Genomic DNA, 25,088 nt, shown 5'->3' with positions numbered 1-25,088 from the left:
GCTGCGGGCTGCAAGACAGAAAGTCATGAAAAGTCAGGCAAAATAAGTAATGTAATAGATTTACAAAGTTATGCAACTTTCTATGTAGATTCAGACTCAGTATCAAGGTGGACTTTGATATTTTAGCGTCTTACATAATGAATATTCCTCTAACTGTGCATGTTTTATGTAACACAAATAATTAGATCCAAACGATAAGGTATCGGTATACAAAACATGACAGCAGAGGTACCAGGGTCTGCTACTTGGGAAAACCACATGTGTGAAGGACGCATGGATGTATATAAGATGATATAGTGCTACCTAACAGTTTTGTATGTTTTATCTTCTCAGCTGGGAAGAAAATATTTTTGTGTTTGATCTTGTGAACAGCCAAGTCCCAGGAATACCCACAGATATCTGGATAGGATTAAGTGACAGAAGACAGGTATGGATCATATTAGACAGGTATACATTAGTGTTGTCCTTCTATTTATACCCCTTATACCTCTTCTAGTGCACCATTATGGCTGTCAGCTGAGCTAATCCCCGCAAATTTCTCTATATTGAACCCATACTAACCCACGAGTCCTACCAACCTCCCTTTCAATCCCTACCCAGCAACATAACCCCACTCCTCGTAACCTCATCCATTGACCATCTGTGGATAGATGACATAAGACACACCCATCACCTCATGCCCAGGCCTTCCTCTCTCTCCAGAAAGGCTGCAGATACAGAACCCATATTGCAGCTGACTGATGTGAAGCGCATGAGCCTGGTGCCTGGAACAGCAGGATGACCATCACCGACACCAACAATACTATGGACCTGTTCCAATATCTGCCAACATCAATGAACAAGGTTCTGGCGTAGACCTGTCAGAGTCCCCACTCAAGCCAATGACTATGGCTTGACACCCCTCACAAATTAGGCAAGATGATGTTTTCAAAAGTACCCACAAGTATCTCATACCTTCCAGAGTTTCCATCACACAAATGACCAGGTACCATCTGGGCTCTCCTCCACTATGCTGATGAGCAGGTACCATCTGGACTCGACGACCCCACAGTAAGACTAGCTGATGTGGTGGGGGTTTCAGGTGGATTACGCATGGATGGAAGTCATCTCCCTTTTACCCAACATGAACAAAAAGTAGACACCGAGCACACTCATAGTGCAGATAATCATAAATATTCTGTGGCAATTTGAAAAACCCACAAGTGACAAATAGACCTGATTGGCCTCTCACCTAATGTGACTGTGATCCCGTTCACAGTTACGTTTAGAAGATTGATGACTAGGTGGAGGGAGCAGCACGTCACAGGAACACCAATAGGAAAGGACCAGGTGTGAAAGAAATTTAAAAAAACAAAAGGACCGCGCTCACAGGTCAATAGATTTATTGGGAAAAAACTGGGGTGCACCCCAGTTTTTTCCCAATAAATCTATTGACCTGTGAGCGCGGTCCTTTTGGTTTTTTACATTTTTACCCAACATGGGCTACACTGAGACAATGCACCCACCAGAAGGCACCATGACGTACTGTTCCTACCCTGCAGCCCCCCATCCGAGGAGTGAACCCCTTATCCTTCTCCTCTGGACCATACTACCTGTACCACAAACCCAACATTTTCATTGTTGCTGTGTTTGTCATGTACTGCCGTATTGCTCTGAAAATGCCATACCTACTTTGCTTTACCCCTATCCCCATTCTCCTGTGCTCCTTGCTGTATTGACTGTTTTGTGCCATACTTTCTGCACATCCCACCTCCCAATTTTTTTTGCTGCTATGTTTGTGATGTAATGCTGTATTTCCTTGAAATTGCCATACCTCCATCTTACTTCACCTTACCTATACCAAAACCTCATTTTGTGTTGCACTCCTTGTACCAATCTATCTATTTAGATTATCCTCAACTAATTTTCTGGTGTAAATTATAGCCAATTCCCCTTCCCAGCCCATCTTCATCCCTGTCCCACTCTACCAACTTTTTTTTTGCAAAACAGCAAGTGTGGTTCTAAGTGGGAATAAAAATTGTGAATTGACCTATCTATCTGCAGTGCTGGGTTCTGGTGATCGACTCCCTTTAAAGGATAAATAAACTTTTCAAAAACTTTTGACATGTTATAGAGACATGTTGGAAGGTTTAATGAGTGGAAGTCTGGGTGGTGAGACCCTGTTGGTAGAGTAACTAGTTGGAGTGCACCTTCATCTTACTTTGGCTCTTCTCTCTGCTGATCGTGCAGTGCAGTGATCGTGAAGCTAATGAAAGTTTAAGGGTATGTTCACATGTTGGATTTGGCACTGATTTCTGCCCCAATTTTACACCCATTCTTTACAATGGAAGGCAGAGATCAAAGGAGGATTCTGAAAAAATAAGAATCCTGCTCGATCTTGTCAGGGATTCTGCAGTGCAGGCACTCATCTGATCAGCTCCAGTCAACTGAGGCTGATCAGCGAGTGAAAACCTCAGCGGGAAAACCAAGAAAATAAAGAGGAATCTGAGATAAAAGTCTGTCTCAATTCCTCTAAATTTTCTGGTGTGAACAGGGGACTCAGATTACAGTCTTAGTCTTCAGCTTTGCAATAAGAACTGTACCCTTTGGTGGTGCCACAAACTAAATGCTCTACCAGGTTTCCCTGCAGAATGCCATTGTCGGTGACCGCCTGTGACAACCAATTCTCCATGTTTCTATCTAATGTTTTACTTTGTATCATTCATTGTATTTTCTGTAAAGGAAGGTGAGTTTGAGTGGACAGATGGCACACAGCATGACTACAGTTATTGGGATGGAAATCAGCCAGATGACGCCAGCAACAGTTCCCCAGAAGATGAGGATTGTGTACAGATATGGTACAGATACTACAGTGGTAAGTGCAGTAGAAATTTCATAGGATATTTTTAGGAACACAATGACGGATATATTGTACTGCTATTAACCATTAGATGTGTATGGTTTGTATGTTTTATGGCAGCATGGCTCTTGTGTTAACAGAAACACCATTTTTTTGTGTAGAAAGGAGATTAGTTAAGTATGCAGGTTAGATGTCATATCTAGACATTGACAAGTGTCCGCACCTTGTAGAGTTGTATAGTGCGCACAGCTGACTGTCTTACTCTACAGCCACACCAAGTACGTACATAATGGTACCACATGGCATTTTCTGATGCATTTCTTGTCCATAAGTGCCAGCACATTAATAACATTTACACAATATTTAATAGGATCTATAGCTATATTACACAGAGATGTAATAGGGCCACCATATAGGTAAATGAGTGGACTAGTGTTCCTCTATATTATTTTTATTTCATAGAGAGCTTTTTCATATAGATGTTGTGGCATAGAGCAATCCGACTGTATATGCATGTCATACGTTCCAAAATTGACAGCCAAATCACCAGTAGATGCCCTTAGGGTGGCTATGACCATTTGGAGGAAACCATGGTTGCAATTCTTACCCCCTTCTGTGACATGGGTATGCATCATGCCCCATTTTTGTGAAGTGACTCGCACAAAATGACAGAGAGTCCAATGGATGCAGGAGCATTCCACCAGGTCCAGGAGATTTGACAGCTCTTCCAGGGCTCTGGGAGGTCACCATTTTTTTTAGGAGCCTCACTGATTTTTCAGGGGAGTTGGCAAGTATGGTATGTGCAGGCAGGGGCATAGCTGTAGTGAATCACCAATAGCAGTCACTACTGGACCCGGACCCTGAGGGGTCCTGAATGATCCTTCTGCCACATAAAATATACCACTGTTCTAAATGGAACAAGGTAGGTAGGGGAGCCATTACAGATTTTGTATTGGGCAAAAACACTAAGTCTCTGAATGCAGATATTGTCCCTAGAAGCATTAGAGCAAATTTCATATACCAGTCTTAATGTGACTGGTGCAGGGAACAGGAGATTAATGAAGAGCATCACTCTACTGGCATAGATTTTCATTCTAACTCATGCCAGAAAACTGCTGGATGTGGCGTAGACCAGGTTTTGTGGCACATGTTCGGCAAGATAAGACTTTGTGCCAAATGTGCACCTCAATACCGTGCCTCTACGCCAGAAAACTGGCATTGAGGAAATGATGAATTCCCCAGCTGTAAATGCTCTATAAACTGCCAAACAATCACAGTGCATGTGAGAGTGTATGAGCCCTTATCAATGAGTTTACGCAAGTCGCAACAAGTAGTGTCCGCTGTAGCTGCTACAATACCAGGGCCTACCATCCTACGTTATACCATATTCATCTATATTCTACTGCACTGTTCTGTACCCCACTACTAGTGATAGATATACGAAAAATAAATTATGTAGGTTTACAGTCCAATAACGCATAAACTGCATTGTATAAAGCAACCAATCAGGGCCGGTTTTAGACAAACTGTGGTCCTGGACAAAATTAAAAGCGAAGCCTCAAATGCTGATATACCAACAACGCCATCACATTTCTATTAGCAACCCCTTTAATAATGCCCCCTTTCTGTCTCCAAAATAATAAAAACCACCCCTCCCACACACAATTCAAATAATCACCATTGTACCGCCTAATAGATTTTTCCTGCTGATAAACGGTTTCCCATATCAGTAATAGCCCCCCTCTCAAAAAATAGGGCTCCAATATAAATAGTCCCCCTTATTAATAATAGCCCTCTCATAAAGAATAGTTCATCTTATATATAATAGTCCACATTATCTCTATTAGCCCTCTTATAAATAATAGCCCCTTTAACAATACCCTACTTATAAAGTTTCCCTCTTTTAAATAAAAGTGACCACATTATAATAGATTTTAAATAGTTCTTCCCTTATAAATAATAGCCCACCTTATATGTTTCCCCCTTATAATAGCCCCCGTATATATAATTTCCTCTTATAATAGCACCTCTTATATATAACAGTCCACCATTATAATATCCCCCCTTATATATAATTCCTCTCTTATAATAGCGCTCCTTATATATAATAGTTCCCCTTCTATAGTAGCCCCCTTATACCTCTTATATATAATGGTCCCCCTTTATAACAGCCCTCTTATATATAATAATTCCCGTCTTATAATAGAGCCCCTTACGTATAATAGTTCTTCCATTAGAAATACTAGCCCCCTTATATTTAATAGTTCCCCCACTATAAATATTAGCCCCCTATAAATAATAGTTTGTTCCCTTAGCAGTTAATCCCTTTCCTTTACCAGAAAACAAATATTTTACTCACAATGAGCAGAGCAGCCAAAGATTCTTCCTGTAGTAGTGGAACAGGTGGCGCCATGCAGTGATGTCATCACGTCCTGTGCGCTACTGGGAGTCTTCTATGGCGGAGCAGGGACTTTTCAGCTCCCTGCTCTGACATAGGATTAGGCAGTATTGGCGTGCACAACACAACACACCGATACAGCTGTGGAGCTCCTGGGATTCAAGTCAACAGGGTAAAAGCCTAATGGTCCAAATCCCAGGGGCCCCGGGAAATTGCACAGGTTGACCCCCCCTAACGCTGGCCCTACATCCAATGATTTATCTATGTTATTAGGAAAAATATGCTGCATTAGGGGACAGTGCCAAGGTGAAGGACTATCTTGCTGCACTCTGATATCTCTATTGATAATCATTTGAAGAACCATTACCCACGAGCTTCATGTAGTGTCTGAGCAATGACGTACCTACCAAGGAGACTGGGAAGGCAATTGCTATGGAGTGCAGGAAAGAATGAGCCCCCGATCCCTCTCACAACACTTCTGCTTACTGCTTGCCAGCTGGACTTGTGGACTCTGTTTTTATCGAATACTTTAATTACTGTTTTTTTGGAAGGGGAGTTAAATTCTGACTTTTGCTATGGGTTGCCATGATTTCTATACACACTCCTTCTTCTGATCCATGCTATGGCAACCCTTGACCATCTACCCTGATATCGCTATTATTATTTATTTTTTTAAAGTATTTTAATAATGAGCCACATATTCATGACCACAGCTGTTGTCCAGATGTGTGACCATCTTCTAAGCAGACATGGTTCATGTTACCCGCTTATCTGTGCAGAAGTTCATTCGTATCATCAATAACTGGAACTTACAGGGGTCTGACATGGTTCATGTGTAGTTTCAAGCATGATTGAAAAATAATGCAATATAGCAAACAGACATTGAACTGAGGGGTCACAGTAAGCAACAGTGTTATATTGAAGATAATAACATTTTGCAGAGGCCACAGTACATATGATATTAGTGTACTTGTGGTTATTAGTACACTGTATCATATTAATGGGGTTGTCCTCATTTTCAAACACCCTATTAGTGATTTCTGAATTGATAAAGGGGAGTTACAAAGAGTGTGTCTGACTCTGGATGACCCATGAGGTGTCATTACATGAACCATTCACTGATTTTAATGGGAACTGTGTAATGGTTTTCTTCACCCTGCGGTGGCGCTGCAGGGATGTTCAAACACTTGCTTTTGGATTCTTCTACATATAATGGATTGATGGGGTTTCATGCAGTGAGACATCATGTGATCATTAACAGTCCAAAGAAGAAAGCGGCACTATCGCTTAAAATAAAAAGTCATAGGTAGATCTTGTAATTTAAGCATCATGTTCAAGCGGTCCAATATAAATCTTCAAAGTGGTGCTCAACATCCCTTAATAGACGAACAATATCAGAAAAAGTAGAAGGAAATAAACCGGGGGGCAATGGGGCCACACGGTGGCTCAGTGGTTAGCACTGCAGCCTTGCAGCGCTGGAGTCCCGGTGTTCAAATCCCGCCAAGGGCATAAAACCATCTGCAAGGAGTTTGCATGTTCTCCCCGTGTTTGCATGGAATTCCATCCCATATTCCAAAAAAAGACATACTGATAGGAAAAAATGTACATTGTGAGCTCTATGTGGGGCTCACAATCTACATTAAAAATAAATAAATAAAAAAAAAATAAACCGGGGGGCACTCAGCCATCTGAAGATATTTCTTAAAACTTAGTTTCCTTTATTAGAACATAGTAGTTAAAACAAACCAGGAGGGAGAAATGACATACAATGGCGTGGGAGACACCATGTGATTAACTTATGGTCAGGGGATCATTGTGGACAACTTTCCTTATTACCTACCTTATACTCCTGTCATATGCACCCCTTCATGGGGACTTATGGGGCTCAGCACATAGGTGGTTGTATACTTCAGGGCACACTAAGGAATGACAGGAATAATAAATAGCGAGATTTGGTCTGGGGTCTGAATTAATTTAGATTTGGGGATTACATTTTTTTAAAGTCTTGCATGATATCTGATTTTATTTATGGATCTGCTCTCAGGTTAATGCCATCATACTGCATTTTGGACTTATACAGTATATCTACTAATATATCTGATAACGTGTGTGGTACAGTTGTTGAAGCCAGAAATTTTGACCATTTGTTGGGTCGGGAAGGGAATTGTACTTCAATATGGCACAGCTATGTACTATGTACTATGCATACCTCCCAACCATCCCGATTTCCGCGGGACATTCACGATTTCGGTGTCCTGCCCCGCGATCCCGGTTGGCGGGAGGTATGTCCCGATTTCAACTCAGATCTGCGTCAGGACGCAGATCTGAGTTGAATACATATGCGACTAAAGCAAGGAGCTGCCACAGCTCAGCTCCTTGCTTTGCCGTGGCGCTCCAATTAGTGGCTGTGTAAGCGCGATGTGATGATGTCACATCGCGCTTACAACTCTGTGAGTGAAACTGCGGAGAGAGCAGCGAGGGGAGCGAGGAAAAGGTGAGTATAAGTGTTTTTTGTGTTAAACATTGAAGTGGAACATAATGAAGGGGGTCCATGAAACTGGGGGCAGATGAAGGGGGGGAACGGCATGAATCTGGGGATGGGTGGAGATGGGAGGACATGATTCTGGGGGCAGAGATGGCGAGACATGAATCTGGGGGCAGAGATGGGGGGACATGAATCTGGGGGCAGAGATGGGGGGGCATGATTCTGGGGGCAGAGATGGCGGGACATGAATCTGGGGGCAGAGATGGGGGGACATGAATCTTGGGGAAGAGATGGGGGGACATGGTTCTGGGGCAGAGATGGGGGGACATGAATCTGGGGGCAGAGATGGGGGGACATGAATCTGGGGCAGAGATGGGGGGGACATGAATCTGGGGCAGAGATGGGGGGACATGATTCTGGGGGCACAGATGGGGGACATGAATCTGGGCAGAGATGGGGGACATGAAACTGGGGGAGAGATGGAGGGGGGACATAATTTACGGGTGACTGTAGGAGGATTATACTGTGTGGGGGCAGATAAAAAATGAATGAGAATGAGCATAGTCAACATAAAAATGGGCAGGGCTAAATTTGCCGTATGCCACACACTTTGTCCCTCTTTCAGTTCTTAAAGTTGGGAGTAGAGATGAGCGAACAGTGTTCTATCGAACTCATGTTCGATCGGATATTAGGCTGTTCGGCATGTTCGAATCGAATCGAACACCGCGTGGTAAAGTGCGCCATTACTCGATTCCCCTCCCACCTTCCCTGGCGCCTTTTTTGCTCCAATAATAGCGCAGGGTAGGTGGGACAGGAACTACGACACCGGTGACGTTGAAAAAAGTAGGCAAAACCCATTGGCTGCCGAAAACATGTGACCTCTAATTTAAAAGAACAGCGACGCCCAGGTTCGCGTCATTCTGAGCTTGCAATTCACCGGGGACGGAGGTTTCCGTCCAGTTAGCTAGGGCTTAGATTCTGGGTAGGCAGGGACAGGCTAGGATAGGAAGGAGAAGACAACCAACAGCTCTTATAAGAGCTAAATTCCAGGGAGAAGCTTGTCAGTGTAACGTGGCACTGACGGGCTCAATCGCCGCAACCCAGCTTTCCGCGGATCCTGAATGGAATACAGTGACAGTGTATTCCCGTATACCCGATATATACCCCCGATACCCGTTCCAACGGTGTGCCCCCCCCACCTTCACCCCAGAAATACCCTGCAAGTCCACTAGCAATAGAATTGGGGCTATATACACCCACTATTTTTGCTACTGCCATATAGTGCCATTGTCTGACTGGGAATTCAAAGAATATATTGGGGTTACATATCACTTCAATTCCAGGGAGAAGCTTGTCAGTGTAACGTGGCACTGACTGGCTCAATCGCCGCAACCCAGCTTTCCCAGGATCCTGAATGGAACACACTGACAGTGTATTCCCGTATACCCCATATATACACCCCAAATCCCCGTTCCAACGGTGTGCCCCCCCACCTTCACCTCAGAAATACCCTGCAAGTCCCCTAGCAATAGAATTGGGGCTATATACACCCACAATTTTTGCTACTGGTATATAGTGCCATTGTCTGACTGGGAATTCAAAGAATATATTGGGGTTATGTGCACCCACAATTTTTGCTACTGCTATATAGTGCCAGTTTCTGACTGGTAATTCAAAGAATATATTGGGGTTACGTGCACCCACAATTTTTGCTACTGGTATATAGTGCCATTGTCTCACTGGGAATTCAAAGAATATATTGGGGTTATGTGCACCCACAATTTTTGCTACTGCTATATAGTGCCAGTTTCTGACTGGTAATTCAAAGAATATATTGGGGTTACGTGCACCCACAATTTTTGCTACTGGTATATAGTGCCATTGTCTCACTGGGAATTCAAAGAATATATGGGGGTTACGTGCACCCACAATTTTTGCTACTGGTATATAGTGCCATTGTCTGACTGGAAATTCAAAGAATATATTGGGGTTATGTGCACCCACAATTTTTGCTACTGCTATATAGTGCCAGTTTCTGACTGGTAATTCAAAGAATATATTGAGGTTACGTGCACCCACAATTTTTGCTACTGGTATATAGTGCCATTGTCTCACTGGGAATTCAAAGAATATATGGGGGTTATGTGCACCCACAATTTTTGCTACTGCTATATAGTGCCAGTTTCTGACTGGTAATTCAAAGAATATATTGGGGTTACGTGCACCCACAATTTTTGCTACTGGTATATAGTGCCATTGTCTCACTGGGAATTCAAAGAATATATTGGGGTTACGTGCACCCACAATTTTTGCTACTGGTATATAGTGCCATTGTCTCACTGGGAATTCAAAGAATATATTGGGGTTACGTGCACCCACAATTTTTGCTACTGGTATATAGTGCCAGTTTCTGAGTGGAAATTCCCCAAATAATTTGGGGATTCATTCACCCTACATCTCAGGCTCTTGCCATATTCACCCAGGTTGTCAGTGCTGCACCAGCTCGTTCCCAGACAGCTCGGCCCGAAAAACACGTTACCTATATAGAGGATTTGGACAATGAAGACAACATGTTCTAAATCCAATGTCTGCACCTTCTCCAGAATTAAAATAAAGGCAGCGTTTGACTTTCAAATAGCACTGCACAAAGGAAGATCTTATCAGCTTGTCTCATGACATGCTACTAAAAAGTGTCATTTGTGTATCTTAATGTAAATATAGTTGTATAAGCTTTTTGGGTTTTAGGCACTGCCAAGTTATTTATTACCACCCGCTCCCTTATAATGATGATGACGCCAAAGTCACTGTGGGTGTTCAGAGCTCACAGCTTTGGTTGACATTTGTCTTGCTCTCTGTCGGTACCAGCTGTCTTTTTGGATACCGTAAAGTTATGTTGACTTTATTAACAGCTATAGAAGCTTTAGGCAGGTTGTGACGGTGTGTAACCCTAACAACACTAAGTGGGATACACATTAATAGTCAGTCTATGTACGCTAAACGTATCACTGAAGTAATTTTTTTTCCCTCTCCCCTAATATAAGAAAGAAACAGACATTAGACCTAGACCGGGGTTCGAGGCTTGTAAAAATCCAGTATTTGTTCTTCATGATGTGAAATATGTGTTGAAAAGCAACCCAAGATGAAGTCAGCCATGTGTGCCAGTGTGTTACTTGGCATGCCTTTGCTGGCCCCAACTGTAAGGGTCACTCTCCATTTCCTCCATTTTCCACTCCCCTTCACACCATTTGTGGTGAAGCAATGGGATGCACTGAAGTGCACCCTCTAGCCTCGTGTGGGACAGGGACATCAGATGCCACTCCAACCCCCTTGTCTTCCTCCGCCAGCCAACGGTGCGAAGATGAGAGGAGTGTGCTCTGAATGTTTTCTGCCTAGCAGAGGCTAGTTCTCACTTACGAAAATGGCCCCACTTTGACCTGTATATCAGGCACCATGGTGTAGGTTTCAAAGAAACATGGCACCAACAAGTTGAAAACGTGGGCCATGCGTGGACCGTGTTTGAGTCTGGCAAGCTCCAGATCTGCTACCAGGTTCCAGCCATTATCACAGGCGCAAAAATGCCAGGCCCCAGGTGTAGCAGGGAAAAAAAAATGCCATCTCAGCCAGGATGGCATCCCTGACCTCAGAGGCACTGTGCTGTCTGTCCCCCAAGCTGATGAGCTTCAGCACCGCTTGCTGACGTCTCCCCACACCAGTGTTTTAGCGTTTGCCGCTAGTAGCTGGGGTGGAGGTTGCAGCGTCGTAGGGTTTCAGTCTACTCCTGCCATGAATTTTGGCCTGGGAGAGGAGATAGGCCACCCCAGTTTGCACCCGGGGACCAGACTCCACCACATTCACCCTGCCTGTCATTAAAGATAAGCACTGCAGCATCCCTGACCACAGGCGCTTGTCCATGTGTCGGTGGTCAAGTGGACCTTGCAGCAAAGTGCAGAGCTCTGGGCCCGACTGATGTTATGGGACACATGCAGGCGCAAGGCAGGGACAGCACACCAAGAGAAGTAGTAACGGCTAGGCCCAGCATAGGGAGGTGCCCCAGCTGCCATCTGCTGACGGAAGGCCTGGGTCTCCAGAAGCATAAACAAACACCAACATCTCCAGGGCCAGCAGTTTATCGATGAGGCTGTTAAAGGCTTGGGCATGGGGGTGGGTTGTGTTGTACTTCTGCCTGCAATGAAAAGCTTGGGAAATGTGGAGTGGCTGGGAAGAGGCGCATGATGGTGCAGGCCAAAAGGGCGCATGAGGGTGAACTCCCCAATGTGTCAGAGATAGGTGTGTAGGTGTCCTTGCATCATATACTTGCACCATATTTGGCTTTGGAAGTTAAATTTGTGCCAAAAAGTGGTTAAGACAGCGATCCATCAGCTACTCCCGTTACACTGTCTAGTGAAATTACCATCTTTGGAAGTGGACCACCACTTGTAAGATCCCAAAGGAAGCAGGCAAGAGATGTGCAGTGCAGAAAAAAAGATGAGAAAATAAGTGTAGGCTGTAGAGCACAGAGGGATCGGAGAGGACAGAGCTGGTGTCGGCCAGGTATTCCCACAACATGCGCCTATACTTGTCCCTCCTGGTGACACTAGGCCCCTGAGTGGCAGTAATTTGTCCAGGGGGGCCATTAACGTGTTCCAGACCTAGGAATAAGTCTTCCAACAGGGTAGAGTTTTGCATGCCTTTGCTTCTACCCACTGTTTTTGCTGCTTAGCTTCCCTCTACATCTACACTGCTTTAGCCCCTAAACATCACCCCAGTTTATGCCTTTGCTTCTACCCTGTTTTTTTTGTTGAATTAGCTTCCCTCCACATCTACACTGCTTTAGCCCCTAAACATCACCCCAGTTTATGCCTTTGCTTCTACCCTGTTTTTTTTGTTGAATTAGCTTCCCTCCACATCTACACTGCTTTAGCCCCTAAACATCACCCCAGTTTATGCCTTTGCTTCTACCCTGTTTTTTTTTTTGTTGAATTAGCTTCCCTCCACATCTACACTGCTTTAGCCCCTAAACATCACCCCAGTTTATGCCTTTGCTTCTACCCTGTTTTTTTTTGTTGAATTAGCTTCCCTCCACATCTACACTGCTTTAGCCCCTAAACATCACCCCAGTTTATGCCTTTGCTTCTACCCTGTTTTTTTTTTGTTGAATTAGCTTCCCTCCACATCTACACTGCTTTAGCCCCTAAACATCACCCCAGTTTATGCCTTTGCTTCTACCCAGGTTTTTTGTTGATTTAGCTTCCCTCTACATCTACACTGCTTTAGCCCCTAGACATCACCCCTGTCCATGTGGGGTCGGTGGCCTCGTCATCCACCAACTCCTCTTCCAATTGCGCACTGGCCCCTTACTGCAAACCGCACATGACTACAGCTTGCCCTGATGGCAACTGTGTCTCATGATCCCCACTTAGGTCCAGACAAGTCGGTGGCGGGTCCAAAACCCCAAAATTGGAAGGAAATGGCGGATGCTGCAGTATTTCTAACACCTGTTCCTGGTGCTCGGGCCTGGTCTGTGTTGTACCCTGCACCCTGCTTAACGCAGCTGCCATATCCGACGTTGTGCTGAGCGCATGCTAATGTTTCGTGTCCAGTGCAATGGATGGGATGGGATTTCACATAAGTCTGCCACCCATGGCCACTCATGGTTGAGCAACTGAGGGAGTTGACTTTGACGAACCCGAGGGTTTTGGAGTTGGAACTACATCAAAGGTCTGTGCTGCTCACACACTCTGCTCAACACATGATATGTTTAGTGCCAGCAGTGTGGAGACGTCGCACAACAGCCGTTGTTCCAGCAGGTACAGGCGTTGTAGGAGTGCATAGAGGCTAGCAGCGGCAACTATAGACTTTAAAAACTATCCGCACAAGCGCCACACTTTCACCAGTAGCTCAGGAACATTGGGGTACCTTTTTCAAAAGATTAGCAGCAATGAGTTAAAAACGTGGCCCAGGCATGGAATATGTTGCAGGCTGCCAAGCTACAGAGCCGATCCCAGGTTACGGCCATTATCACACATGACAACATGCCTGGGCCCAGGTGCAGTGGCAAAAACCACATTGCTGTCTCATCGAGGATGGCATGACTCACTTTGTAGGCAGTGTGCTGTCTGGCCCCCAAGCTGATGAGCTTCAGCACGGCCCGCTGACGTCTCCCCACACCAGTGTTGCAGCGTTTCCAGCTCGTAGCTGGGGTCAATTTAACAGCGGAGGAGGGTGGTGTTTCAGCCCTCCTCCCAGAAATGTTGTGTGGGGAGACAAGTCAGGCCACCACATTTTGCGACCCGGTCCACGCCTCAACTACATTCAACCACTGTGCCAAAATTGAAAGGTAGCGTCCCTGTCCGCATGCACTTGTCCATTCGTAACTGGTCACGTGGAACTTTAGGGCTAAGCGCTGAATTTAGGGACCGCCTCATGTTTGGGGGAAAGTGCTGGTGTGGACGGCACAGTGCGGTGGCGCAGTAGACACTCTGCCCAAAAAGGGCAGAGTGTCCCCCAGCCGGGATTCCAACATCTCCTGGGCCAGATTTCTTGAGATGAGGCCGTTGAAGCCTTGGGCATGTGGGTGGGTTGCGCTGTACTTTAGCATGAAATGAAAGGCTTGGGAGATGGGGAGTTGCTGGGAAGAGGCGCATGATGGCGCGGGCAAAAGGAGAAATGGCAGGAAAAGGTGAGGATGAGGGTGAACTCCCCAAAGTGTCAGAGGCAGATGTGGAGGTGTCCTGGCTGCTGGTCTGGACTGCAGCGCCAGCCCTGTCAACAGTGGGAGAGGCAGTGGCCGCCAGGCCAAACGAGGAATATCCTGCGCTTGCTCTCACCCACTGAGCCCAGGGCTTGCCTTCCAAATGATGGCACCCGCAAGAGGTGGTGAGATTCCTCTCTGCAGATCTCCAACCCATCTTGGACTTGCAAATTGCACTAAATTTGTCATGTAACTGACATGTATATGATGAGTCTATCCATTGTCTGTTCATTTTGGTGAAAGTCAGCCTGTCAGCTGACCGACAGCTGTGCTTGTCAGTGATGATGCCACCGGCTGCTTGTACCCCCAGTTTTTGCTGCTTAGCTTGCCTCCACATCCACACTGCTTTTGCCCCTACACATCACCCCTATCCATGCCTGTGCCTCTAGCCATAAGTCTGCCACCCATGGAAACTCATGGTGCAGAAAGTGAGGGAGCTGACTCTGAGGAACCCTTGGGTTTTGTAGCTGGTACTCCATCAAAGGTCTCTGCTGCTCACACACCCTGCTGAACATACGGTATCTAGGGTTAGAGCGTGTGGTGACCTCGCACAACAGTAGGTGCTTCAGGCAGATGTAGGCCTTGCTGGAGTGTATTGCGGCTAGCTCCAGGTACTGTAGACTTGGGAAAGTGGGTGTCCAAGTGCCACACTTTCACCCTTAGCTCAGCTAATTTGGGGTATGTTTTTAAAAATCATTGCACCACTACATTGAACACGTGGGCCAGGCATGGAACGTGTTGGAGGCTGGCAAGCTCCAGAGCCCTCCAACAAGACAAAAAAGCCTGGCCCCAGGGGCAAACAAATTGCCATCTCATCCAGGATGGCATCCCTGACCTCAGAGGCAGTGTGCTGTCCGTCTCCCAAGCTGATGAGCTTCAGCCCAGCCTGCTGACGTCTCCCCACACCAGTGTTGCAGCGTTTTCAGCTCGTAGCTGGGGTCAATCTAACAGCGGAGGAGGAGGGTGGTGTTACAGCCCTCCTCCCAGGAATGTTGTGTGGGGAGACAAGTCAGTCCACCACATTTTGCGACCCGGTCCATGCCTCAAGTACATTCAACCACTGTGCCAAGATTGAAAGGTAGCGTCCCTGTCCGCATGCACTTGTCCATTCGTAGCTGGTCACGTGGATCTTTTGGGCAAAGCGCTGAACTTAGGGACCGCCTCATGTTTGGGGAAAAGTGCTGGTGTGGACGGCACAGTGAGGTGGCGCAGTAGCCAGCAGGCCCAAAAAGGGCAGAGTGTCCACAAGCTGGGACCCCAACATCTCCTGGGCCAGAATTTTTGAGATGAGGCCGTTGAAGCCTTGGGCATGTGGGTGGGTTGTGCTGTACTTTAGCCTGGAATGAAAGGCCTGGGAGATGGGGAGTCGCATTGCAAAGTGTGTAAACCACACTCAGTTTGTCCTCGACCTATACATTTAGAAATTATCTCCCCCAGCGAGGAACGTGGCCTCGATGGGGGAATTTTTCTAAGGAAGCTAGAAAAGAGGGCATCTTGGGCCTTGCTGGCTCAGGTCTAGCTTTTGTCATGCAGCTGTCTTCTGCCTCTGGACATCCCTTTGCCTCTAGCCACCATTTTCCCTGCTTAGCTTGCCTCCACATCCACACTGCTTTTGCCCCTAGACATCACCCCAGTCCATGCCTTAGCTTGTACCCCCAGTTTTTGCTGCTTAGCTTGCCTCCACATCCACACTGCTTTTGCCCCTAGACATCACCCCAGTCCATGCCTTAGCTTGTACCCCCAGTTTTTCCTGCTTAGCTTGCCTCCACATCCACACTGCTTTTGCCCCTAGACATCATCCCTATCCATGCCTCTGCCCCTAGCCATAACTCTGCCACCCCTGGAAACTCATGGTGCAGAAACTTTGGGAGCTGACTTTGAAGAACCCTTGGGTTTTGTAGATGGAACTCCATCAAAGGTCTGTGCAGCTCACACACCCTGCTCAAGATATGGTATTGTAGGGTTTCAGCGTGTGTGGATGACGGACAACAGCCTGTGTTTATACAGATGTAGGCCTTGCTAGAGTGTTTTTAGGCTAGCAGCGACTCCTGTGCACTTGCAAAAGTGGGCGCACAAGCGCCGCATTTTCAACAGTAGCTTCGGTACATTTGGGTATGTTTTCAAAAAACTTTGCACCACTAGGTTAGACGTGGGCCAAACATGGAACGTGTTGGAGGCTGGCAAGCTCCAGAGCCGCTACCAGGTTCCAGCCATTATCACAGGCGTAAAAATGCCAGGCCCCAGGTGTAGCAGGGAAAAAAGAATGCCATCTCAGCCAGGATGGCATCCCTGACCTCGGAGGCACTGTGCTGTCTGTCCCCCAAGCTGATGAGCTTCAGCACCGCCTGCTGACGTCTCCCCACACCAGTGTTTTAGCGTTTGCCGCTAGTAGCTGGGGTGGAGGTTGCAGCGTCGTAGGGTTTCAGTCTACTCCTGTCATGAATTTTGGCCTGGGAGAGGAGATAGGGTACCTCAGTTTGCACCCCGGGACCAGACTCCACCACATTCACCCTGCCTGTCCTTAAAGATAAGCAGCATCCCTGACCACAGGCGCTTGTCCAAGTGTCGGTGGTCAAGTGGACCTTGCAGCAAAGCGCGGAACTAAGGGCCCACCTGATGTTGAGTGACACGTGCTGGTGCAAGGCGGGGACGCCACACCGGGAGAAGTTGTGACGGCTAGGGACGGCATAGTGAGGTGCCACAGTTGCCATCAGGTCCGGGAAGGCGGGAGTTTCAACAAGCCGGAACGCCAACCTCTCCTGGGCCAGCAGTTTAGCGATGTTGGCGTTCTAGGCTTGCGTGGGTGGGTGGTTAGCGGTGTATTTCTGCCGGCGCTCCAATGTCTGAGAGATGGTGGGTTGTTGTAAAGAAGCGCCTGATGGTGCCTTTGATGGTGCAGGAGAAGGAGATAAGACAGAAACAGGGGAGGATGAGGGAGAAGTCAACAAAGTGGCGGAGGCAGATGAAGTGATGTCCTGGCTCGTCCTCTGGAGTGCATCGCCAGCACTGTGAGCAGAGGCAGTGGCATGAACGGCGGGCGACGTTTGTCCTGCCGTTGCTGCCTGCCACTGATTCCATTGCTTGGATTCCAAATGACGGTGCATTGAAGTGGTGGACAGGTTGCTCTTCTCAGGGCCCCTACTTGATTTCGAGAGGCAAATTGTGTAGACGACACTATATCTGTCCTCGGCGCATTCCTTGAAAAAACTCTACACCTTCAAGAAACGTGCCCTCGATGGGGGAGTTTTTCTGGGCTGGGTACAAAAGGGAACATCTTCGGACATTCTGGGTCTGGCCTGGCTTCGGCAAAGCAGCTGACCTCTGCCTCTGGACATGTCTCTGCCTCTAGCTACCCTTTTTGGTGCTGCACCTGCCTCAACATCCACACTACTTTCCCAGCTTGACATCCGCCTTGTCCAGGTGGGGTCGGTGTCCTCGTCGTCCACCACCTCCTCTTCCAACTCCTGTCTCGCCTCCTCCTCCTGCACAATGCGCATGTCAACTGGCTGCCCTGACAGCAACTGCGTCTCATCGTCGTTGATGAGGGTGCGTTGCTGGTCATCCGCCACCAAATCGACCGGAGATGGAATGGAGGAGACTCTAGTGTTTGAGCATCTGGACACAGATACTCGTCTGTTAGGTCCGTGGAATCGCGAAATGGAAGGGCAGGTTGCGGTACAGTCAAAGGAAGGGAGAACAGCTCTGGGGAGCAGGGACAGTTGGGGTTATTGTTCTGGGAAGATTGGGAATTTTGGGTGGAAGGAGGACAAGACTGTTGGGTAAGAGGAGGTAGAGGCTGACTGGCTGGTGGACAATGTGCTTTAAGCGTTATCCGACAGCCATTGCAAGACCTGTTCCTGGTTCTCGGGCCTACTAATCTTTGTACCATTCAGCCTAGTTAATGTGGCACTTTTGTGCAAAGCGCAGAACTTAGGGCCCGCCTGATGTTAAGGGACACACGCTGGTACAAGGCTCAACTCACCCTAAGTGCCAAAAACACTGCTGGTGCAAGGCTCTACTCATGCCAAGGGCCTCAATCTCTGCTGGTAGCTCAGCTTAAGGTCCTGTAACTTTGTTTGGAAGGGCTCATGTTAAGGGCTAGAAAAGTGAATTTTGGAAGGTCTTACCACATCACACACACACACACACACACACACACACACACACACACACACTCAAAATGACAGTTAAGGGTGAGGGCTTTTGGAATTCCCATTGCCTATTCCATTTGTGGTTGTCATGGGGAACGTGATTTAAAGGGGTGGTTGTTACTGTTTGTTGAGCTTAAATTGGGGTTTGTGTCCATCCATTTTGGGAGTAAAGAAGGTTTCCAGGTATTTTCCCACTTTGATAGAGGTTTTTTTGAGTGTGTAAAGTGTGTAGTTGTTAGGCTGTGATGTTGGGGTAATAGAGGGTCTTTGGTGTGTTAGATGCCCCCAGACATGCTTCCCCTGCTGTCCCAGTGTCATTCCAGAGGTGTTGGCATCATTTCCTGGGGTGTCATAGTGGACTTGGTGACCCTCCAGACACTGATTTGGGTTTCCCCCTTAACGAGTATCTGTTCCCCATAGACTATAATGGGGTTCGAAACCCGTTCGAACACACGAACATTGAGCGGCTGTTCGAATCGAATTTCGAACCTCGAACATTTTAGTGTTCGCTCATCTCTAGTTGGGAGGTATGTACTATGTACGGTAATCTCGTCTTATAGTCACTCTTCATTTTTTATCTGTATCATACATCTTCCTGTTAGACCAAATATATATTAGTAAAATTTAGGGGAGAATAACTCCAAGATCAGACTATACCAAGTTCATTAGTAGTCTGTTACCATAGCGACACATTGTGCAGCATGGGAACAGTTTTAAAGGAATCCTATCATTAAAACTAATTTTTTTCTGCCTACCACGTCGGAATAGCCTTAAGAAAGGCTATTCTTCTCTTATCTTTAGATGTCTTCTCCGCGCCGCCATTCGGTATATAATCCAGTTTTTGTCGGTATGCAAATGAGTTCTCTCGCAGCACTGGAGGCAGGCCCCAGCGCTCACACAGCACTGGGGGAGTCCTCAATGCTGCGAATGAACTCTCCAGCGCCACCTCCATCTTCCTCAGGAACGGGTCTTTTTTGTGTCTTCTTCCGGCGATGGCTTCAAACTTCTAGGCCTTGGGCAGTCGACTGCACATGCCTGCCAGCCACAAGAAAATGGCCGCTTACAATACTGTGTAAGTGGCCATCTTCTTGTGGCCGGCAGGCATGCGCAGTCAGCTTTGCCCTAGAAGTTTGAAGCCAACGTCCGGAAGAAGACGTGAAAAAAGACCTGTTCCTAAAGAAGATGCTGCAAGAGAACTAATTTGCATACTGATGAAAACCGAACGGTGGCGTGGAGAAGACATCGAAAGGTAGGAGACGAATAGCCTTTCTTAAGGCTATTCCTACGTGTTAGGCAGAAAAAAATAGTTTTAATGATAGGATCCCTTTCAGTTAAGATTCTCTGCAAAGATAAGGATTTTTGCATTTTAGATGCTTTGGAGTAAAAAAAAAAAAAAAACATTGGTTGAGAAGATAGACTTAGCCTTTAAACAGTTAGAACAATTAGAATCACTAGATAAGTTAATTTTGTAATTACTAATTAACCCCTTGATGACATCTGCCATACACATACAGCGGATGTGTGCTCTGGAGAAATGGCACAGGCTCAGGAGCGGAGCTTGTAACATGGGCAGCAGGTGCCTGACTGTTATACAGCAGTCATCTGCTACTATCAGCTGAGATTGGTGACAGCCATAGTCAATTGTAATCATGGCATCTAAGCTTCTGGTATAACTACTGTATATGGTGAACAATATAATGGGAGAGGGGGTACAACTCCCAAAATTAGCACCCACAAAAAGATGGACTAAAAAGTGATCAAAAGTTGTATGCCCTCCATAAGGGTATCAATAAAAGTTATAAACACGTTATGGGTGCCACAGTATGCCAATGTCAATTTATTTTTTCATTTTTTTTTAAAGTAGTAAAGCTTAAAAAAAAACTATAGAAATTTGGCAATACATATACATTGGGCAAACAATAGAAACAAGACCCCCCCCAAAAAAAAAAAAAAAAAAGAAACAATAGAATATGTTGTTTTTTTTTCCTACTCGAACCCACTCACTTTATGGTTTTACAATACATTTTATGAAAAACTGAATGGAGCCATTAGTCTGAACCTGGCTCCAACTTCTACTCACACTCTGACTTGGGGGGGTATATCCTCAGCCTGAACGACCTACTTTGCGCTCCTTACGGTGGAAAAAGATCCCAATATTGTTATTGTTGAACAGAGGTTTAATTTAAAGATAAAGCGTTTCGGGGTTTACTAGTACTGCACGTACCACCCCTTCATCAGAAACCTAAACTCGCTGGAGATTTTCTACATATGGCGGTTTACTCCTCGCTGACCTACAAGATCTGATGAAGGGGTGGTACGTGCAGTACTAGTAAACCCCGAAACGCGTTATCCTACTAATATTATAAATGTGAAAGTTTGTGTGTTTGGATGTTTGTGAGTTTGGATGTTTGTTCCTAAATCACGCTAAAACGCCAGCTATAGACTCACACACACACTGCCTGCCATTTCCTGCCTCAACCTGCCTGCACACTCCTTACTGTCACCTCAGGAGTAGCCCTCACTCTACTCACTCACATTTACATATAGCTTTCCACTATACATACACAATACAACACATCACATTGTAATTACATGTATCTCCTATCACTGCTATATACAGTACCTGATACATATATACTCCTGTACACAGGCTGTATATACTATATAATTACATGTATCTCCTATCACTGCTATATACAGTACCTGATACATATATACTCCTGTACACAGACTGTATATACTATATATTACATGTATCTCCTATCACTGCTATATACAGTACCTGATACATATATACTCCTGTACACAGGCTGTATATACTATATAATTACATGTATCTCCTATCACTGCTATATACAGTACCTGATACATATATACTCCTGTACACAGGCTGTATATACTATATAATTACATGTATTACCTATCCCTGCTATATACAGTACCTGATACATATATACTCCTGTACACAGGCTGTATATACTATATATTACATGTATCTCCTATCACTGCTATATACAGTGCCTGATACATATATACTCCTGTACACAGACTGTATATACTATATATTACATGTATCTCCTATCACTGCTATATACAGTACCTGATACATATATACTCCTGTACACAGGCTGTATAACACATCACATTGTCTGTATCACAACATACACAATATAACACATCAAATCACATTTGCTAGCCCACCAAACTTTTTAAAGCACTTTTACAGTTTCACACGTCTGTGTCCGCCCAATACTCAACTCACAGCAGACGAAGTCGCGGGTAAAAGCTAGTCAGTGGCGTAACTACCACCATAGCAGCGGTAGCAGCTGCCACAGGGCCCGGGACATTAGGGGCCCGGTGACAGCTGCTACCGCTGCTATCATTATGCTCGGAGGTCTTTTCGGACCCCCGAGTATAATGATCGGGGCCCCTTGTTGGTGGAATACTTTCCATCAACAGGGGGCCCCGAAGCTGCAGCAACGGCTGAGACACAGGAGCTGCAGCTCTGGCTCCTGTCAGCGCTGCAGGACGCTCTCCCTCTCTCCCCCTCCCTTTCTCTGCTGTCCTCTGCCCACCAATGAGAGGAGGAGGCGGGGCTTATCCCTGCCCTCCAGCACAGAAGAGAAGAGGAAGAAGCTGCTCTAGGAAAATGAAACTGAAGCTACACAGGTACGTACTGGGGTTACTTATTACTATCAGGCATTTGGGGGGATTACTTGTGTTTTAGTAACTCCATGTGCCTCATAGTAATAGCAGTTAACCCCATCATCTCCCTCACATTAACCCCTGTTTGCCTCACCATAAGAGTTACTGATATGTGAGACATTTGGGGGTAATAGTAATGAAGATACTTTATTATTACCTCCATGTCTCTCACATATCAGTAACTCTTATGGTGAGGCAGACAGGGGTTAATGTGAGGGAGATGATGGGGTTAACTTCTATTAATATGAGGCACATGGAGTTACTAAATTGTAATGCACAGGACCAGATTTTTTTTTATCCACAATTTGTCCTGGTATAGCGGTCAGCGGTGACAGTATTTAGTCCTGTAGGGGCCACTAAGGGACATAATACTGTGTGCAGGGGGCCACTATTGGGTATAATACTGTGTGCAGGGGCCACTATTGGGTATAATACTGTGTGCAGGGGCCACTATTGGGTATAATACTGTGTAATGGGGCCACTATGGGGGATAATACTGTGTGCAGGGGCCACTATGGGACATAATACTGTGTGCAGGGGCCACTATTGGGTATAATACTGTGTAATGGGGCCACTATGGGGCATAATACTGTGTGCAGGGGCCACTATGGGACATAATAGAGCGTGCAGGAATGCGTAGGAGGGACTCGGTCGAGATCTTCGGTGTCGGGGGGCCCCATGTCAAAAGTTCGCCACGGGGACCCGCCATTCCTAGTTACGCCACTGAAGCTAGTCTTTATATAAAACCTCTGTTCAACAATAACAATATTGGGATCTTTTTCCACCGTAAGGAGCGCGAAGTAGGTCATTCAGGCTGAGGGTATACCCCCCAGTTCTATTTTCAATACATTATCGACCTGAGTGTCGAAGGAACCGAAGACGCTGCCCTATTGAGACGGTGAACCAATACCTAACCACTCCTCCTGGCAAAATTAAGGGGTGCTTAACTGGTTTATATGGTTACAAAAGACTGTAAAAACCAAAATCCTATTTAGCGCGGTCCAATCTTCTAATAATTTGTATTTTTTTTGTATCTGACTTCTTCATAAATGGGTCAGTCAGGGTCAGTCAGAAGCAGAAGTATGGGCAAACTGAACAATTTTGGATTTGTCCACTTATGAAACATTTGCAGTGGGTTTACCAAAGCATTAAAACAGCCCTGTTTACATTTGAAGGACAGCTCCCACGTGTCCATAGGCCACTTTTGTCCATGAAGACTTCCAGGCCTGTCATAGGAATATAACTATGTAGTGAAAGTCCCATAGAATGCAATACAGTTGAATTGCAGTTTATGGGACATGCAACCCAAGCCTTGCAGGTTCAAGCTCCCTAAGGTGGCTAATAAAATAATTAAAATAAAAATAATAAAATATAAAAATACTAGCCTTTGCCCGCGACTTCGTCTGCGTGTTATTGGCGTGGATGATCTGCCTATATTCAGAAAATTGCTGTCTATGATTTGCCTGCTCCAGCGTTTCAACAGCTCTTAAGCTGTCCTGCTGCTGAACTTGTTCCTCATGCCGTGCCTGTGATTGTTCGGCATCTCAGCAGCTTTCTGGGACACCATATAATGAGCGTGTTGTATAAAAATAATAATAAAATATAAAAAAACAACATCTTATGCATCCCCATATATAGACATATACCGAAGCTATGGGTGTAAGAATATGGCAATTAATTTTTATTTATTTTTATTTTTTTTTTTGCAAAGTTTGGGATATTTTAAGGGGTTGTGAAATATAAAAAACTATATAAAACTGTATCCCTGAAATTGTAACGACCCATAGAATACAGGTGACGTGTCATTTTGGCTGCGCAGTGAACTCTGTAAAAACAAAGCCCATAACAAAGACGCACAAATGCAGTTTTTCTCCAGTTCTACCCCAGTCTGATTTTTTTCCGGCTTCTTAGTACATCAGATGGAATAATGAATGGTACCATTACAGAGTACAGTTTGTCCCGCAAACTTTAAGCCCTCATATGGATGGTGGGACAAAAAAAAAATTGAAAAATGCCTGTGGTGGGAAGGGGTTGATAATTGAATAATATAATATACAACAATTAGTAATTATATTTCCGACTCTGACTCCACCTAAAACTGGCCCCAACGCCATCATCACAGCCTGGCTATGACCTTGGAAATTGGGGAGGAAAAAAATAAATAAAAATAAAAAAAATTAAGTGCTCCATGGCTTAATATAAGCATCTTGTCTGCTTGCAATCCTAGATGCATTAGAATTAGAGATGAGCGAACACTAAAATGTTCGAGGTTCGAAATTCGATTCGAACAGCCGCTCAATGTTCGTGTGTTCGAACGGGTTTCGAACCCCATTATAGTCTATGGGGAACAGATACTCGTTAAGGGGGAAACCCAAATCCGTGTCTGGAGGGTCACCAAGTCCACTATGACACCCCAGGAAATGATGCCAACACCTCTGGAATGACACTGGGACAGCAGGGGAAGCATGCCTGGGGGCATCTAACACACCAAAGACCCTCTATTACCCCAACATCACTGCCTAACAACTACACACTTTCCACATTCAAAAAAACCTCTATCAAAGTGGGAAAATACCTGGAAACCTTCTTTACTCCCCAAATGGATGGACACAAACCCCAATTTAAGCTCAACAAACAGTAACAACCACCCCTTTAAATCACGTTCCCCATGACAACCACAAATGGAATAGGCAATGGGAATTCCAAAAGCCCTCACCCTTAACTGTCATTTTGAGTGTGTGTGTGTGTGTGTGTGTGTG

General features: G+C 45.6%; 1 protein-coding gene across 1 annotated transcript in view; it reads left to right on the top strand.

The window, feature by feature from the left end:
• CLEC19A (C-type lectin domain containing 19A) overlaps window positions 1-25,088 on the top strand; it is a 56,687-nt gene that overhangs the window by 8,774 nt on the left and 22,825 nt on the right. Inside the window, exons 3-4 of the mRNA XM_075284775.1 lie at window positions 334-427; window positions 2,722-2,854. Of these exons, the coding sequence (XP_075140876.1) occupies window positions 334-427; window positions 2,722-2,854 (227 nt within the window). The remainder of the gene's footprint in view (window positions 1-333; window positions 428-2,721; window positions 2,855-25,088) is intronic.

This window comes from Leptodactylus fuscus, chromosome 8 (genome assembly GCF_031893055.1).
Source record: "Leptodactylus fuscus isolate aLepFus1 chromosome 8, aLepFus1.hap2, whole genome shotgun sequence".
Taxonomy (NCBI): Eukaryota; Metazoa; Chordata; class Amphibia; order Anura; family Leptodactylidae; genus Leptodactylus; species Leptodactylus fuscus.
The sequence above is the reverse complement of the archived record's forward strand: the minus strand, read 5'-3'. Positions and strand labels throughout refer to the sequence as shown.